The 19,474-nt window shown below is 38.1% G+C and overlaps 1 protein-coding gene across 1 annotated transcript in view; it reads right to left on the reverse strand.

The window, feature by feature from the left end:
• Positions 1–999: 999 nt before the first annotated feature.
• The window catches only part of LOC126474960 (uncharacterized), a 159,502-nt gene continuing 141,027 nt past the window's right edge, over positions 1,000–19,474 (reverse strand). Inside the window, exon 6 of the mRNA XM_050102485.1 lies at positions 1,000–1,279. Coding sequence (XP_049958442.1) covers positions 1,226–1,279 — 54 coding nt within the window. The 3' untranslated portion in view covers positions 1,000–1,225. The remainder of the gene's footprint in view (positions 1,280–19,474) is intronic.

Genomic DNA, 19,474 nt, shown 5'->3' on the forward strand with positions numbered 1-19,474 from the left:
AGTAATTACTACAACAGTATTAAATTACGATAATGATAATAACAATAATAGTAATAATAACACTAACAATAGTGATAATAATACATAGAATGTATGTGTAAACACCTTACATAACACATAACAAGAATACATACAAAAATAATTAATCTCAACAAGCTATGAGCTCATTGTTGTAAGTAGCTCTTTTGGAATGGTTGCTGGTTAGCACTGTGTGTGAAGGCATATATTTGCATGGGAATGTTTTTAACTCATTATTTGTGTAATGTGTTCTGGTATTCCAATTGAAACGGTAAATAATAAAGATCATAGAGCTCTACAATAATTCCTTTCAAAAATTAATAAATGAACAAGAAAACATGTGCTGTGTATTCAAATCACTGCAATAAATAATAAAGATGAGAGAACTCTGCAACAATTTCTTTCAAAAATTAATACATGAACAAGGATATTTGGATCTCTCATCATTGAACTAGATAGGTACTGAGCAAATAACAAGAAGTTCCAGGAAAGTTCAATGAAGAGACAAGCTAAGTAACTCACACTTCCCTCCTTTCTTTTTCTTTTTTCCTCTTTTTTTAAGTACAATACAAGAATTCCCTTGCCTTTGTTAGTTGTCTTACACATAACAAACCAATAGTTGAGACTGATGTCTGTTCAACAATTTCAATCATTGATTTTAGTGAACCACCAAACATAAGTGAGGCTAGAATAATATCTCTACAGATAAATTTGATGCCTTTTACTGTGTAACAGAAGGTTACCAGCCAACTCTGAGTAAAAAGGAAAAAGAAATAATAGTAATTTAGAGTGTTATGGAAAGCCATTAATTTGTGTTGTTGTGACTATCAAAATTTGTTATATTTTGGATTGTTAAATAATGAAATATCTTCTATCAAGTCCTTTTTTAGTAGAAACATACTTGCAACACCAAAAACCATAGGGTAATAGCTAACAATTAAGGATGTCATTTGGAAAACAAATAATTTAGAAGATAAATAATATATGGAAACAGTGTATTTATTCAGCATATTTTATATATTCTGAAGTACAATAGAAATATGCAAATAAATATTCTGGAACATAAAAAGGTTAGAAACATTGCTAGTGATTTAAAATCTAGTATCACCATTATTATATGTCTGAAATATGTAAACAAGCAATCACATGACACCTGACATGTGGTGTGTACATAATTTGTTATGTCTTGACCATAAAGATTTTGTTGTCAGCCCACATTATTCAGGAGCTGATTTACTGAATCCAGCGTAGAAATAGGTATCTGAAAGATAGGAATATAATGTTTTAGTACAAATATGGGGTGAGAGTCATTAGCAGCAGATTTGGAAATGCTGATTTATACTTTATGAAACATTGTCTTTTCTTCATATACTTAAGTGTCATGCCTGTACAAAAACCACTGACTTGCCAAATCAGAAAATGTCTACATATGACTGACATGACACAGTTAATTTATATAACATTATAAATAATAGCTAATATTAGTCACATTCAGTGTGTGGTCATATTAGGTTGGTATACGATCGATTTTTGTATGTAAAAATTATGTTTGGATATAAGTTATTACTATAATTACCAGTCAATATTTTCCAATAAGAGTATTTGAGATTCATTCTTGTAAGCTGCTTTAGAGAATGCACAACCAATAAGAAGTGCTCTCAGATTCTTTCCAAATGCCTGCAAATCTTAATATTCTGTAGAGATAGTCAGTTTCAACCATTTATTGCATAGTGTGGAACATTATTTAGCACTGTTCTCAACTCATAGAGAGCTCATAGGAAGATGGTTGGTATATTTTGCCATGAGCAGCACTTAAAAACATTGCCATTGATTTTGACAGACATCAGTTCCATGAATGTACACTGACATGAAGGTAAAAACATATGAAGTGCCATGCAGAAACCATCGGAGGATTTGCAATTTATGACTCCATTGGTCATTTCATTGTTTGAGGCAGTGTAAACCCTTATGGTACAACATAAGGGTAGGAAGTAATTTCATTTCAGAGCAATGAATGGAGACATTCAGAGCGCTAAATACATTCTATTTGCTTAACAACATAATGAAAATACCATTTACTGGGGGATGTGAGGAACTGAAGACATGATTATTGACCTGCTGATCACATACAACATATACTGATAGTTAATCTTGGTATTTAGTAATTATATATACGAGTTTAATTAGTTGGAACAGTCTGTAATATACTCCATGAAGTGAAGAAGAAGTAGAAGAAGATGAAGAAGTTTTTCATTAGTTCTGCGCCTCTTAATGTAAATGTAGTAGACTTACTTGGTTTCATTAACAAATTAAATGATATCCGTTGAAAATCATATCTGTAATTTTCATTTCTTCATGCAAGTCTTCATCCAAAGTTGATTGCTCCATTTTAATAGACTCTCTGAAGAAGAGTGTGTGTCACTGTTCTTAATTTGCCTTGCTGATGAAGAACTCAGTTTTCAGTTTGTTTAGTGCCTTTCACAGTGGAAAAGGCTGGAGACATTTGCAGTAAATCTTCCTTTAGTGGAGTGCTGGTTCACTGACCACAAGCTTTCCCTTTCTGAAACTGTTTGGTGGTTATCTTAAAGGACTAAAGTGTGAGTAGAATCTGGATCTAGATTGCTGGAGATCATACAGAAGCAGCTTTAGATCTGACTCTTCTTGATTTCTGCCCTGTAAAAGCTTTTCTTCTTGTATTACACTGTGATGACAAATAGATGCTACAAGTGATATATTAAGGAACAAATGGTTGGGATAAGCTTAGAGACAGTAAGAAATAAGACACACCACTTAATTAAACACAACATTAATTGCACAGATGTACAAGTTGGTATTCAACCACTGAAATGGTATAAGAGTGGTTTAGGCAATATTATGTGTTAAGCTGTATTTGTGAAGTACTTGTGTTGCTTCCATGCTAATCCTCCACTTTTATAATATTTTGTGGGACTAACATCCTTGATTAGTGGTATTTGATATACCTCTGCAAGCAACAACTGATACTGTAAGGTCATTATTGACAACTGAGAAATGAATAGTCAAATAATCTATATTAAGTTGATTTTATAATTAATGTTTCCTATTATGAATTTATGATATTTACATCTGCCCAGGAAGCTATTTGTTTCCTGTGACGAACAATGGAATAAAAAAAATTTGAATTGCTAATCACAGTGTAGAGGTCTCTGCACACTCCTACAGGCATCAGTATGGTACAGTGTACTGATATCTCTCCCCCTCACCAACTAAGGCCTCTTCTGTACCTCCATCACCCATCCTAGCTGAGATCACTATTTTGTGTGATCATGTGTGTGAGTATGTATTTTCTTCATCTGATGAAAGACTGTCCAATAGCTGAAAAATATCCAACAGTCTACTTTTAAATGAACTTGCCTGCCACTGAACATCTTCCCTATATGGTGATTAACACCCAGTCCTAATTCATATTGTTGCTTCTTATTACACAAACATTAAATCAACTAGTCAAACAGCTGAGTCTGATAGTGTAAGATTTAATCTTTTGCTAGTGAAGCAAAAAGTGCCAAATACCAAGATTTCACTCTCAGATTATGTATGTGATTCATTAGGAGATGGACTCATATGAGAGTGGCATACTGCAAAGAAGGATAATAATGAATGCTCCTACACTGCTAGATGCGTATATTTGGTTGAAAAGAATAGCATTCAAACTAAAAGAAGTATGGTGACCTGTACAATACTGCTAGCTGTGTAAGGAGATAGATAAAACATTCTAAACATAAAGATACTGACTTTGGAGATTAAACTATTATTTTTCATCCATGCATAGCTAGCCCAACTAAGAATAAAGAAGGAATGGGTAAAATAATTAAGGTAAAAAGGATTATTTCTGAGCCAGTATAAGAAATTGTATTTAGCAATGAAAGGCAAATATAGAAAAGACAAGATTGTTGGTAATCTTGAATATGGAAGTCTTCTTCTGTGTGAGATGCATTCTGCAAGGGAATGAACTTGCAATTACAACTGGTAAATACTTGTGCTTCTTAGAGCCTGCATTTGACTTGCTACATTACAGTGTTGGACTCTGTCAATGATCATATCCAACAGGAAAGCAGTGAATTCTAATTAACAAAGAACATCATTAATGAGATAAAATGTTGTTTCCTTAGAAGACTATTTTTTTTAATTTCTCAAAATTTGAAGAAGTCTTGACATTTTATGTAAATTAATCATATGTCCCATTTCCAGAAATTTAATTTTGGATTACAATAGTGAAAAATAAGGAAAAGTCTATATTTGCAAATATATTCCATTTCAATTTGTATTTGAGATAAAATATAAGCTCTTGGTGAAATCAAATTCAGGAGTGGCATATTCAAGACGAAAGCTGAGAAATTATTTCATGACAAGGATTTACAATTTAATCACAGATTTCTATTCATCCTCTTCAAATCATCAATAAATATTCTCATTCATTCATTTATTTATTCAAATATCCCTCTGTGATATTGTGAAACCTCTTCATGCTTTGGTTTTGAGTTTCGCTGTTTGATGTCTAATCTGCTATATGTGGTTTCCTTATTTTCTTCTTTAATTCTGAAAGATCATATTCTTGATAATGTGAAATTTTTATATGTTTTTTTCTGTTTGTTTCAGATACCATAATTATCATACCAAAACCTGTGACTGACATTTCTACATCTGTATGCCTTTGTTGTTCTTGGATCTGACGAAACTGAGCCCCAGTTGTGGTATCTCAGTGATTAAAATAGTTCACTCTGATTCAGCAGTATTGAGAATCAAATGTGTATTAAGTATTTTTGTCAAATATTTTCCTTAGTTAACAAGGTAACTGTCTGTGAGTTGAAGGCTAATTTGGTAATTAATGTTCCTGTTGAAGGTAGTCTGCATTTGCCTTCCTCTAGCTTTCTGTCAGACATTGCAGGACCTACAATTTAATGTGGACTCTAAATCATGGTACAACTCTACTTTTTTACATAAACATTTACAGAGCTGAAAGAAGTGATAAGTGAGTGGCAAAATACTGGTACTCACTTAGGACTGAACCTGAGAACCTGAGACCTTTGGACTCATAGTTTAACATTTGATCACGCAGTCTCCAAAGTATGCATGGTTCCTTAAAATATAAAATGATGCTTCCTATAAGCACAACTGTGGTAGTGATATTAATGTTGATCAGATCTTATATCCTAACATTACTTCCTTCAGATTGTGACAGATCTAGATATAGGCTAGTTTAATGTATTTGCTGTATTTCCATTTAATTTTCAGTCTGACAAATTTTGACTTAATGCTATTCATTTTGATTGATGAATCAACTGCTGGTAATACTAGAGAAATATTTAAAGGTGTCTGCAACTGCCATAAAGGTAACAAGTGAAGCAGACATTATTAGATATCAGTATATGAGCTGCACCAACACAGAAGCTACAATTGTACTTCCTACTTGACTCCAGATATTTTAGGTCACAAAGTATGTGCAAAACTGCTTTGGGTTGACAAAAAGAGGGAAAGGAACAAAATTGAGGATTTTGTTCAATAAACTGGGAGAAGGACAGAAGAGATGAAAAAGTAAAGATGTACTGTCTAATCAGTCCAAATGTCAAAACTTTCCAAACAATATTTCTGAGCAAATTCAAGAATCTGAAAACTGATGTCAAATGGGAGCGTATGAGCTTACAAATTTTTATATGATCGCTTGTTATGCCAGAATCACTGAATTATTACAATAAGTAAATTATCAGTTTCAGCAATTTATTGCAATATTCAGATGTGATACTGAATCCACTAATAGTTTTATTATGATATATAAAATTTCAAGTTATTCACTCAAAATATCATGAAATAGTATGAAATATGTCAATGAAATATATGTAATATGTGAATGATTGAGAATGTAATGATGTTTTGTTAAGTATCTAATTTTTAAAAGGGAATTTCAACATGAGATAACATGATGAACTGAAAATTTGTTGAAATGTACAGTCCCATTTTTCTGTTGTAGAATATAACATAATATTATCCCCAAAAGGGCTTAATGGAATCCTCATTCATTTCTACACTGTAGAAATTCTGTACCATTTTTTTTTTTGTGTTTATCATGACACCATTCCACAAAATATGATTTCTTTACCGATATCCTGTGTAACATTATCCATCGTTAACAGCTTGTTATTGAGACAAAAGAGAAAATTTTATTTGGCCTGGCAAGAAACATAACAGTTCCAATTACAACAATGACTCCAAGATCCCTCTATGAGAGACAAGTTTATATTTTAACTGTGCTACATACAAGCTTCACTTCTGGTGCTGTCAGTGCCAGAAGATTCTGAGTCTATATCTGCTCCTAGCTACACTTTATAATCCAGTATCTGATTTCGAAATCTCTGTCTGACCATGATGTAATCTCAATGAAATCTTCCAGTATCACCTGGCCTTTTCCAACTATACCTCCTCCTCCTGTGGTTCTTGAACAGAGTATTCGCTATTACTAACTGAAATGTATTGCAGAACTCAGTCTTTCTCCTCTCTCGTTCTCTGTCCCAAGCCCATATTCTCCTGTAACCTTTTCCTCTGTTCCTTTCCCTGCATCTGCATTCCAGTCCCCCACTACCTTTACTACTGTATTACCATTCCAGTATCCTCATATAATTTTTCTATCTTTTAATCTTCAGCTTGCGATGTCGACATGTATACCTAATATATCGTTGTCTGTATCTGTTTGCTGTCGATTTTGATAAGAAAAACCCTATCACTGAACTGTTGGCAGTAACACACTCTATGTCCTACCTTCCTATTTGTAATGAATCGTACTTCAATTATACCATTTTCTGCTACTGTTTTTATTACCCTATGCTCATCTGATAAGAAATCCTTCTTTCCATTTCACTTTACTGACCCCTACTGTACCTAGACTGAGCCTTTACATTTCCCTGTTTAGATTTTGTAGCTTTCCTACCACGTTCAAGCTTTTGCTGACATTCCATGTCCCAGCTCATAGTATGTTATCCCTTTCTTTTTTTTTTTTTTTTGGTTACTCGATCTTTTTCTCATGATCATCATGATCATCTCCTCGTTGGCAGTCCCATCCTGGAGATCCAATGGGGAACTACTCTCTACTCTGGAATCTTTTGCCTATAGAGAGATCATCATGATACTTTTTCAGTAACAGGCCGCATGTCCTCTCGATACACATTATGTGTCTTTAATGCAGTGGTTTCAATTTCCTTCCGCATCCTCACGACGTTGATCATTACTGATTCATCCGCCTTTAGGGGCAGTTTTCTACCCCTAGGACAAGAGAGTGCACTGAACCTCTGTCCGCTCCTCCGCCCTCTTTGACAAGGCCATTGGCCGAATTAGGGTGACTTATTATGCCAGAAGTCTTCGGTCGCCAGTGCTGCTTATTAATCAAAATTTATGTGATGGCGGCTTTCGGACTCAGGACCGACTACGTGTTCATTACTAATCAAAGATGCTACCCCTAGACCATGTGATCAACTTACGCTGACTGGAATACAGTGCTCGAGGGACCAGGCAAGCTGGCCGGTGTGGCCAAGCGGTTCTAGGCGCTTCAGTCTGGAACCGTGCGACCGCTACAGTTACAGGTTCGAATCCTGTCTCGGGCATGGATGTGTGTGATGTCCTTAGGTTAGTTAGGTTTAATCAGTTCTAAGTTCTAGGGAACTGATGACCTCAGAAGTTAAGTCCCATAGTACTCAGAGCCATTTTTTGAGACCATGCAAACTGTGTGCTGTATGGTACTCGATTGTGCAGCCACGTTATATACATTGAGTCAAGAACTGGTCTCGTTGATATATTGAGCACCATGAACTGACAAAATAGCTCATCTTGATGTGGTAGCAGAGGTAGGAACACCGATAGTGGTGCACTCAATAACAACTCTGAATACAGAAGTGGCAATATGTTGTTTTTGCAGAGCAGTCACAGTTTTGCATTGAGCATCACAGAAGGAAGTATCCATGTGTGAATTCTCTTAGGAAAATGAATGTTGCCAGATTGGAATCATCACTATCACTAGGGCCCAGCATCTTGTGCGTTGGTACAGGGCGCCATTGAGTATAGAATACAACAACTTCTGTTTCAGCTGGTAATGTGGACACTAGTCTCTCCATGACGACGTGTCAAGGCTGATGGCTGTGCTCTGTCTTCGATGTCACTGTGACATCATCCACCAAGATCATGCAAGACTGCTTGTTGCTCTTGCTGTCCTGACCAACCTTGATACAGTGGGTGTTCAACTGTTACCCTAACCAGCCCCTTTTCCGAATCTATCAACCACTGAAAACATCCAGTAATGGACTGCCGAGAGACTGGCATGCTACCGCTCACCAACCATTATTACTGATGATCTCTGACACAGCGCTGAAGCAGCAAGAAATCTGTCCACCAAGCTGAGTTCGATTCTTTGTCTAGCTTAGTTAGAGCCATACAGACTTCTTGTTGCTTACTATCGTTAGCAAAAGTCTCGAAAAATTCTTGATCAATTTATTTGAAATTTTTGAATTACACTCTAATGAACATTCGGGTGGATTTTGGTCACATATTACTTTAATATACACTGATGATCCAAAACGCCGGTAAGTGGTGCAATTGCGGAAACCCGCCGAGTTAAGCGTCTTTGGCAAAAGCCAGATTGTTGTGGTCCAGTGCCTGGGAGGGAGCATCTTGGAAACGGCAAAGGTGTTGCATATTACTGTCTTGTGTGTCTATGGAAAGTGATTGGAGAATGCTGAACCACTATTAGGCTACAACAAATTGGACGACCCAACCTCATCACGGAACATGGGCATCGGGGACTTGCCCTCTCTTTAAAGCATAATAGTCAGCGACCTGTGGCAGATCGGACTACAGAGTGCAGTGGTGACACACGTACCAGTGTTTGAAGCACACCGTTCAGTGCAGAGTGTTGAACACGGTGTTCTGCAGCAGAGAACGCCTATGTGTTCCCTTGTTGACCCAACAGCATCATCAGTTATGATTACAGTGGAGATGGGATCATCGAAATAGATCGATGGTCGTGTCCAGATACGGCATCATCCAAGCGAACGCCTGCTCGAAACATGCATTGCACCACCGACGCAGGATGGTGGGAGCAGTTTTATGTTATGGGGAACATTCACATGAGCTTCCAAGGGACCTGCAGCAGTAATCAAAGGCTTCATGATAGCTGTGGACAATATGAATATTATTAGGGAGAACTGGTAACCCCGTAGCTATGCTTGATGTCTTCCCCAACAGCGGTGGCATCTTCCAGCAGGATAATTGCTCCTATTGTCGGGCGGCGAGTAAGCTACTTCACTGGTTTACAGTTTTGATGCCGTCTTTAATCACTTGATCCTGTCAACTAATTTGGTGGTCAGCTAGAAAGCGAAGGGAAACATACTAACCGTAGTTTCCAGTCTGCACGGCCACATTCCAGTCCAGCCCACTGAAAGAAAAGTTTCTGTTTCCCATTTCTTTGCGGGATCAGGACTATGAATTCAGTAAAAGTTGAAAGTTCCAATCAAGATTTAATTTAATTAAAGTTTCTCACAAACAACACTTAAAATTGTGTTATGTTCAATTGAAAACAAGTCTTTCTAATCTAACAGCACCTTTAGCAGTTCAGAGGCGACCTCTATGGTAACTTCCTACCAGATTGTTTTTCGCCCTGACTAACATCTCTCAATTGAAAGTTAGCAATAAATGTTCAAAAATTAATGCTCGCCATAAAAGTGGAAATAAATTCACCACTTGCCACGCGGAATTGAATTTCACACGGACGGCACACTAACAGTTATTTTACCGAATTCTAAACGATCCAGGACGGTGTACCGTCATCGCGAGTTCACTATCCGTTTCCACTGTCAAATACGCACTTTTCACAACTCGGCTCTGACGTCATCCGAGGCAGAGCGCGACCAGACGTTTAACTGACGTGGACCTCACAGTGTCTGAGAGCGAAGTGAACCTTCTCTACTGCTTCAGGGGGTGTATTTATAAGGTGCGGGTGCGGTCAGCCGAGAAAACATCTGTTGTCTCTGTCTATTTGCATACGGCGGCAGTCTACAAACGACCGCTATCTCGGGCACATAATCTTTAATAATATAGTTACCAAGTACTTCAGAAACTTCTTAATTTTTGCTGGTATACAGATAAGCAGTTTGAAAGCACGTAGAAAGTTTCAGCTCGCTAGAATGAAAACTTTGCTTAATAGAATTTATTTAGTGGAACTAACGATAGATTGTTACCTCTGAACCATACCTTTGCTAAGACTTATATCAGTAGCTATTTATGTTACAAGTCTTAAACTTGGTGTAGCTCTATTATTTGATATATTTGATCATATGGTTTAACTAAAATCCTCTATCATTAAAATTTCAAGTACTTAATCTACAACACTTAGGTTCATTTTAGTTACAAAATTAGTTTTTTTAATTACTCAAAAACTATAAGAGGTAGATTAACGTGGACTCTCTGTTATTACTTTTGATGTGTACTGAAGCATAAAACAAATTTCGAAGTTTCTAATTCCATTATTTAGCGCCTCTGATTTTTCCAAAAAACGTGGATTCTGGCTTTAATTTTTGTTTTATTGTTTTGGAAACCAGCATCACTTATTTATAACTTCTAACTGCGCCTTCTGACCAAATTCTGGCATCCTAGTGTCATTATTTATCGCCTCTGATTTTTCACTTAAAACGGCATTTTTCCGTAAACTATTAAGTTTAGAACATCAAGACTTGGTATTTCGAACATTACTACACTAAACTATAATTTAACGAAGTTTTAAACATAAATTTTGATTTTTAATTTCACACTAAATTGTGGTGCAATACTTTTGCGCTACATGCAGACGCGTTAAGGTGACGTGGCGTTACTAGCAGTGAACTGGGGTGTCCCGGCGCACTCGCTCGCCTCCGTATCTCACACATGATACAGCGCTTGGTTTGCTTCACTATCACAAGGCCAGAACCATGCTACAATAATTTGAAGAGCAACGTAGGGAACTCTTGTTAATGTCTTGGCCATCAAATTCGTCTTAGCTGAATCCGATGAAACCCAACTGGGATGCTATCGAGCGCCAGATACGCGCCCACTAACCACTCGCCCGTAAATTACGGGAAGTGTGCGACCCGTGTGTAGGCGCCTGGTGGCGCAAACCTCTGGAAACCTATCAGTACTTGCCGAATCCATGGCACGCAGAATCACTACTGAATTTGCTTTCCTAAAGTAGATGGTCATAAGGTCTTGGCTCATCAGTGTATGAGTGTGTGTGTGTGTGTGTGTGTGTGTGTGTGTGCGTGTGTGTGTGTGCGGGTGGGTGCGAAAAGTTCTTGACAGATTTACCTCACTAATAAACCTTCGGAATGAGATGGGCTACACGTTTTTAATATGCATACAATATAAATACATACTTAAAGTCTATACCACTATACAAAGACAAGTCGGTGTTTAAATCACGAAAACTTCCGAATCGATTTTCTTCAGGTATTTCTTAAATATATGGTACATAGACATATATGTAATACGCAAAGGGGAAACGATGTTAGCAAAAAACTCGGGAAGTTCTGAACAGATCTACTTCAGATTTTTACATGGTACTCAAATATATTATTATTACATACATAATATACAGGGTGAGGCAGCTAAGTCATAACTCCCCTTGCGTCTCCCCAACCGTAATAGATACAAAGATGCCGTTTAGACAGTGAATTGCAGGGACAGGTGCTACTTGAATACATCACATTTCATGTTTGTGCTATGTTTTATTCCAGAGCTATGAGGATATTTTTTTTTTTTTTTTTAAATGGAACCCTATGTTAAATTTTAGCGTAACATGATGGACTTAAAATATGTGTATATCATAATATTTAGGCGAATAGTTTTTGAGACACAGATATGTTCTCGTATCGTGTTCGTCCTTCGAAGCGGCGTTGTCCAATGCGATCTTTCCTGTTATGTAGAGTACATGGCAAACGTCGCGAGTCCGTTCTTACACAAACACGCCCATTTACCCGACAATAGTAATACATAGTGCGATATTTTGAGAAAAAATAAACTGAAGATGTCGCGCAAATATTATTCAGTTATTTGACAATTGTGATATCAAAATAGTAGACAACATACGGTATTAAAATACTGCAAGATGTTAATACATAGCCAGCCGTTGTGGCCGAGCGGTTCTAGGCGCTTGAGTCCGGAACCGCGCTGCTGCAGGTTCGAATCCTGCCTCAGGCATGGATGTGTGTGATGTCCTTCGGTTTAGGGGACTGATGACCTCAGATGTTAAGTTACACAGTGCTCGGAGGCATTTGATTTTTTTTTTTTGTTAATACATTTTAAGTGACAGAAATACAAATGTAAATGAGGAGGCCCTTATTGGTCACAATTATTTCGTACGTATTCGTTTTTTATTCGAAAATATTTATTATTGATAACAGTACGAAGCAAATACACACAAAGATGCAAAATCCATACTGTACATAACACAAAACTTTACTGAACCATGTGTTCAAAATACTTCCCCTTTGCTGCAATGCAAATTTGTAGTCGCCGTTCGAATGATTTGTGAACGGTTGCGAGGGTGTCACGTGAGATATCAGCGCACACTTCGATGATACGTTGCTTCATATCGTCTGGCGTAGTTGGTATTTGAGCATACACTTTATGTTTGATTGCTCCCCACAAAAAAGAATCAAGAGGGGTCAAATCAGGAGACCGGGCTGGTCACTTCACTTCAGCACGTCGTCCTATCCAACAATCCGATAACTTTTCATTTATCAGCTCTGTAGCCACACGGGAGGAGTGAGTAGGACAGCCGTCATGTTTGAACCACATGCACTGACGCATAGTTAGTGGCACCTCTTCCAGCAAAATGGGCAGAACGTTTGGCAGGAACTGTGCATAATTATTGCCATTTAGTATACCCGGAATGACGTACGGCACTACAATGACATTTCCGACGATGCTCTACCACACGTTAACACTCCCAGGTTGCTTATTCTGTACCTGTCGAAGCCACTGAGATTTCTCTATTGAACAGTAATGCATATTATGCAAATTCACATTACCGTGGTTGGTGAAAGTCGCTTCATCGGTAAAAAGCACCCGTCGAAAAAACGTTGGATCATCTTGTAGGCGTCCGTCCCCGGTAGCTGAATGGTCAGGGCGACAGAATGTCAATCCTAAGGGCCTGGGTTGGATTACTGGGTGGGTTGGAGATTTTCTCCGCTCAGGGACTGGGTGTTGTGTTGTCCTAATCATCATTTTACAAGAACAATTACTTGCATGCAGTATTAAAGCCTGCATTATGCCAAAAACAGTTTAAGTGATTGTTTAAAATAGGAGAATAAGTAACAGTGCATATTTTTATGCTACTGACATATATAAGGAAGTAAATTTTCTTCATGGTCATGGTTTGAATGAATACAAGTTTTAACTGCATTCCTTAAGAAGAGGTTTAAGTGAATGCTCAAGAGAGTGGGATACGTGGGAGTTCACATTTTCTGGTAATGAAACAGATAAATTTACATTTTATCACCACAATTTCAGTTAAACTACAAGTAACAGCATCACACTTTATCTTTAAGGGAGTGCTTGCTGTTCTTAGGCAGTTTCCCCCACTCTTGTGCATCAAAACTCTAAGTATTCATTCATTCTATAGAAAGTTTGTTCGATGAGAAATAATTTTAGCATCCTTTTGAAAACCTGTATATTATTTATTTCCTTTTTTATGTTGATGGGGAGCTTATTGAAGACCTTTATATCTGACTCAGTAACTCCCCTATGTACTTTAGTGAGAGTTGAAGAGCCTTGATGAAAATTTTTCACCTGTCTTGTGTCATGGTTGTGGATGTCACAATTTTTCTGAAACAGTTCCCTGTTGTTGGCTACAAATAACATCAGTGAGTATATATACTGACCTGTGATGGTAAGTATCCTGAGAGATTTGAAGAGACCTCTGCAAGAGGTCCCATTAGGGACCCCACATTTTAGCCTCACTGCTCGTTTTTGTATTCTGAAGACTTTTTCAACACCTGCAGCATTTCCCCAGAAGATTATGCCATAGGAGAGAACAGAATGGAAATATGCAAAATATAACAACAACATTATTTCTCTGTCTACTAACTGATGGAGAGCTCTTAGTGCAAAGCACGATGAGCTAAGTTTCTTGACCAACTGATCAATTTGTTCTTTCCATCTTAGGTGACTGTCTCTCTAAAAACCTAGGAATTTTGTATGTGTGGTTTCATTAATTTTGTGATTGTTAGCATGTATTTCAGGAGCTTTATTTTTTTATTTTTTGTCAGAAACTGTATCATATTGGTTTTTGAAATATTTAAGGTTAGGCTATTCGCAGTGAACCATTTGTGTACTTGAGTAAGGAATGTCATTGTGGAGTTGGGTCCTTTTAAGAGGATACTTGTATCGTCGGCAAACATTACTATTTTTGCTCTGTTGTTAATTGTGATTGGTAGGTCATTAATGTAGATCAGGAAAATTAATGGCCCAAGAATTGAGCGCTGTGGGACTCTATACTTTATATTTCCCCAGTCTGATGTTAATGCTGTTCCTGTCCCCCTTAAGACAACCCTTTGCTTTCTGTTCTGTAAGTATGATTCTAACCAAGTCAAAGATTTGTCTTTAATGCCATAATGTGGAAGCTTTTTTAAGAGTGTGTTGTGATCTACACAATTAAATGCCTTGCAAGGTCACAAAATATCCGCGTTGGATACCTTTTGTAATTTAGTTCACCTAAAATTTCATCTGTTAGGTTAAATATAGCTCTGTCTGTGGAGCCCTTACGAAAGCCGAACTGTGTAGGAGCTAGTAAGCCATTTTGTGTAGTGTGACTATAAATCCTATCATACACTATTCTCTCAAATACCTTTGAGAATACTGGCTGCAGGGAGTTGGGACGAGAGTTGCGTATTTCATCCTTTGCTCCACTTTTGTCGATTGGCATCACTACTGCACGTTTTAATTTATCTGGGAACACACCAGTTTCCATAGATTGGTTACACAAATAGTACAATATATAACTGATTAAGTCTGCACACGATTTTAAAATCCTACTTGATATGCCATCGCATCCACAGGAATCTGAGTTTTTGAGTAATTTTATGATTTTTTCAATTTCTTTAGGGGTTGTACTTCCGAAATGAAGTGCTACTTTAGATGTTATTTGCATGTGGTTAAGTAGTTCAATAGCTTCTGTGTGAGCCTGTTTATTATGATTCACTGTTTTTTGAGCTACAGAGAGAAAAAAATTGTTGAAATCTGAGGCTGCAACTTTGTGTTTATTATTGTCAGGTTTTATGTTCCTGTTTGTCTCACTTTTTATGATGTACCATATGGTTTTTATTTTATTGTTTGAATTGCTAATTTTTCGTGCATAGTGCAATTGTTCGGCCTTCTTGATTACACTTGTTAGAATTTTACAGTATTTCTTGTAATCTAACTTTACTGCTGGGTCTGTACGAGTTCTCTGTTGTACATACAGAACTCTCTTTTTCTTACATGGTATTTTTATGCCAGTAGTTACCCACTCTTGTTACCCACTCTTTCCTTTCACTACAGGTTGGTTTGATTTTAATCTGACTTTTGGGGAAAGAAGCTTTAAAATGTTTAAGGAATAAGTCCAGGAATGAGTTGAACTTCTCATTCACTGTGTCAGCCTGGTATACTTCCTCCCATTGTTCATGGCATAAACTATTTCTGAACAAGCAAGTAGATTCAGCATTTATTGATCTAACATGTTTAACTTGGTTACAATGGCCATGTGTTGTTTTTCTGCTGGTAAGTTTTAGGGTTGTCATTTGACCATCGTGATCAGACAGACCATTTGTTACTGCCCGTGTCATCACTTCATTGTAATTTGTGGGATCTAGGAACAGATTATCAGTCACGGTCTTGCTGTGCCCATATACTCTTGTTGGGAATGAGATCATGGGGAGCAGATTGAAGATTAACAGTAGTGATTCTAATAGTTTCTGGTTGTTATTTTTTGTGAGTAAGTTTATGTTAAAGTCACCACATACGATGACATTACTATTGTTTCTATAAAGTTTAGTAAGAACTGTTTCTAGCTGAGAGAGAAATTTTTGAATGTCTCCCAAGGGTGACCTGTAAACTATTACTATGATCAGGAACTGTGTTTCAAGCTCTAATTTGACTCCTTCTCTCCAGCTATCCCGTGCGTCACCTTGCCTGTTAAATTCCTCAGTGGTCAACAGGAAAGGTCGCATTGGACAATGCCGCTTCGAAGGACGAACACGTTACGAGAACATATCTGTGTCTCAAAAACTATTCTCCTAAATATTATGATATACACATATTTAAACCGTCTTTTTAAACCCATCATGTTACACTAAAATTTAACAAATGGTCGCATTTAAAAAAACCAAAGATGTCTTCATAACTCTACGTATAATAAAAAATAGCACAAACATGAAATGTGGTGTATTCAAGTAACCCCTGTCCCTGCAATTCACTGTCCAAACGGCATCTTTGTATCTGTTACGGTTGGGGAGATACAAGGGGTGTTATGACTTAGCTTCCTGACTCTGTATAAATATGCATATAGTAGGGAAAAGTAGTTAGCAAAAATGTGGAAAAAATCTTGACCGATTTCATTTTAATACATAAATAACACTCTAATAACAATTCACACGGCTGTAGTCTAAATTTCTTTGCAGAATAACGTAGAGGTTTTCTGTTAAAGGAAACAGTGAGGAAAAGTGTGTCACGCCACGTTGTGAAAATATGCGGTTTCGTTTTCTTTCTCGCAGCTGGTTTGAACTGAATGGAGGCAAGTCGTATTTATTGCCAACTCTAATTCCACCCATTCACAGATCGAAACTGTGTGAAATACTGTCACTGAAGCTACTATCCTCACACATCCCACACCTGCAGACATCTTCCTGACACTCTATACAATGCACACCAATGATCCCAACCTATTTACCTGTTCATTTAAAGCGATTCAAAGATCAGATCTATGAGCAACACTGTTACTGAAGCTATTGTACTATCCTCCCATCACCCCACAGCTGCAGAAATCCTCCTCATGCCCTTCACAGTGCCCACGAATGATCGCATTCTTTTATCTGTTCATTTTAAGATATTTCATTTCCTAACCAAGGTTTCGTTTGCAATAACGGTAAAGAAGGTTAAACGTCAGAGAGAGAGAGAGAAAAAAAAATTGATGGAAAGCCAGGGGAGAAGGACATTGATTGGGAGGGGAAGGAGAACATGGAAAGACAGAATGGGGAGGAGGGTGTGCCGAGAAAGAGGAAGGAGAAGACAATTATGACGTACATCCCCTTCCCATACATACTTAGCAATTGCAAAGCACTGTCTGGTTCACTAGTGTCCTACATTTCAGACACCGTACACCTCGAAATAGTCACCTACAAACTAAACAGGCACTCCCCACTCTGTTTAGTACAATATATCTTTGGCTGATTGAAAAAACGTACGATGTTCAGAACTATAAACGAGATATTGTACCTGACTTCCTGTACACGGCGTCAGTCGAATCAAGAAAAACAAATTAATGCGTAGTGTTGCAGTATGTACTGTAGTACGCTGAGTGACCTTGTAGCAGCTGGCGGGCACACGCCGTCAGGTATGATCCTCAGCTGTGTCCGCCAACGGCCTATTTTGTTGTATTTGACAACGTTCTCTGAAGCAACATACACCGAAGAGCCAAAGAATCTGGTACATCTGCCTAACAACGTGTAGGACCCCCACGAGCAAGCAGAAGTGCCGCAACACAACGTGACGTAGACTCTACTAATGTCTGAAGTAGTTCTGGAGGGAAGTGATACCATGAATCTTGCAGGGCTGTCCATAAATCCGTAAGAGTACGAGGGGGTGGAGATCTCTTCTGAACAGAATATTGCAAAGCATCCCAGATATGCTCAATAATGTTCATGTACGGGGAGTTTGGTGGTCAGCAGAAGTGTTTAAATTACGAAGAGTGTTCCTGGAACCACTCTGTAGCAATTCAGGACTTGTGGGGTGTCGCACAGTCCTGCTGGAATTGCCCAAGTCCGTCGGAACCAACAGTAGACACGAATGGATGCAGATGATCAGACAGAACGCTTACGTACGTGTCACCTGTCACAGTCGTATCTAGACGTATCAGGGGTCCCATGTCACTCCAACGGCACCCGCCCCACACCGTTACAGAACCTCCACCAGCTTGAACAGTCCCCTGCTGACATGCAGGGTCCATGAATTCATGAGGTTGTCTTCATAACCGTTCACGTCCACCCACTAGATACAATTTGAAATGAGACTCGTCAGAAAAAAAGGCAAAATGTTCCCAGTCATCAACAGTCCAATGTCGGTGTTGGTGTGCCCAGGCGAAGCATAAAGCTTTGTTTCGTGGAGTCATTAAGGGTACACGAGTGGGCTTTCAGCTCCGAAAACCCATATCAATGATATTGCGTTGAATGGTTCGCACGCTGACACTTGTTGATGGCCCAGCATTGAAATCTGCAGGAATCTGCGGAAGGGTTACTCTTCTGTCACGTTGAACGATTCTCTTCACTCGTCGTTGGTCCTGATCTTGCAGGATGTTTTCGGCCGCAGCGATGTCGAAGATTTGATGTTTTACCGGATTCCTGATATTCACGGTACACTCGTGAAATGGTAGTACGGGAAAATCCCCGCTTCATCGCTACCTCGGAGATGCTGTGTCCCATCACTCGTGCGCCGACTATAACACCACGTTCAGACTCACTAAATATTAATAACCTGCATTGTAGTAACCGATCTAACGACTGCGCCAAACTCTTGTTTTATACAGGCGTTGTCGACCGCAGCGCCGTAGTCTGCTTGTTTACATATATATGTATGCCTATACCAGTTATTATGGCCCTTCAATGTAGAATTCAGGGGTGGTTTAAAGAAGTGAATACTCCCTCTTACCCTTTTCTTGCCACTGATGCGTATGGGAAATATTGGTTGTCTGTCATTCAGAGATATTTAGCACACAAGTTTCAAAAATTATCAGCAACAAGCTTCCGAGTTAAGAGTTGTTGCGTCACTGTTTGGAGAAGTAGTAACAAGTGTTAGTGAACGTATTTTACACTCTATGTATCTTGTGATCCACGGTGATCGTTGCATCTATTTAGCAGCAGAACATCTAAAGGTAAGTTGTAACGCTAAATATCTTATCTCTGTATAATTTGGAGTATATAAAATTCTTCGCAAAACAGATATTGCTTACAGGCAACATTGTCAATCTATGGTCAGTTTTTACAGGAGTAAATGAATGCAGAATCCTTCTATGGTGCAAGAAAATGGGGATATGCCGTAATGTTTCCTGAAATCCTGGCAGGTGACACTGACAATGATCCCGATTGCAGGGAGGCTATTCCTTCTAGCAAGTATGTTATGGTGGCAGAAGAATCAGATGTAGAATGGTAAAGTGATAATG

The sequence above is a fragment of the Schistocerca serialis genome, chromosome 4 (assembly GCF_023864345.2).
Source record: "Schistocerca serialis cubense isolate TAMUIC-IGC-003099 chromosome 4, iqSchSeri2.2, whole genome shotgun sequence".
In the NCBI taxonomy this organism is placed as follows: Eukaryota; Metazoa; Arthropoda; class Insecta; order Orthoptera; family Acrididae; genus Schistocerca; species Schistocerca serialis.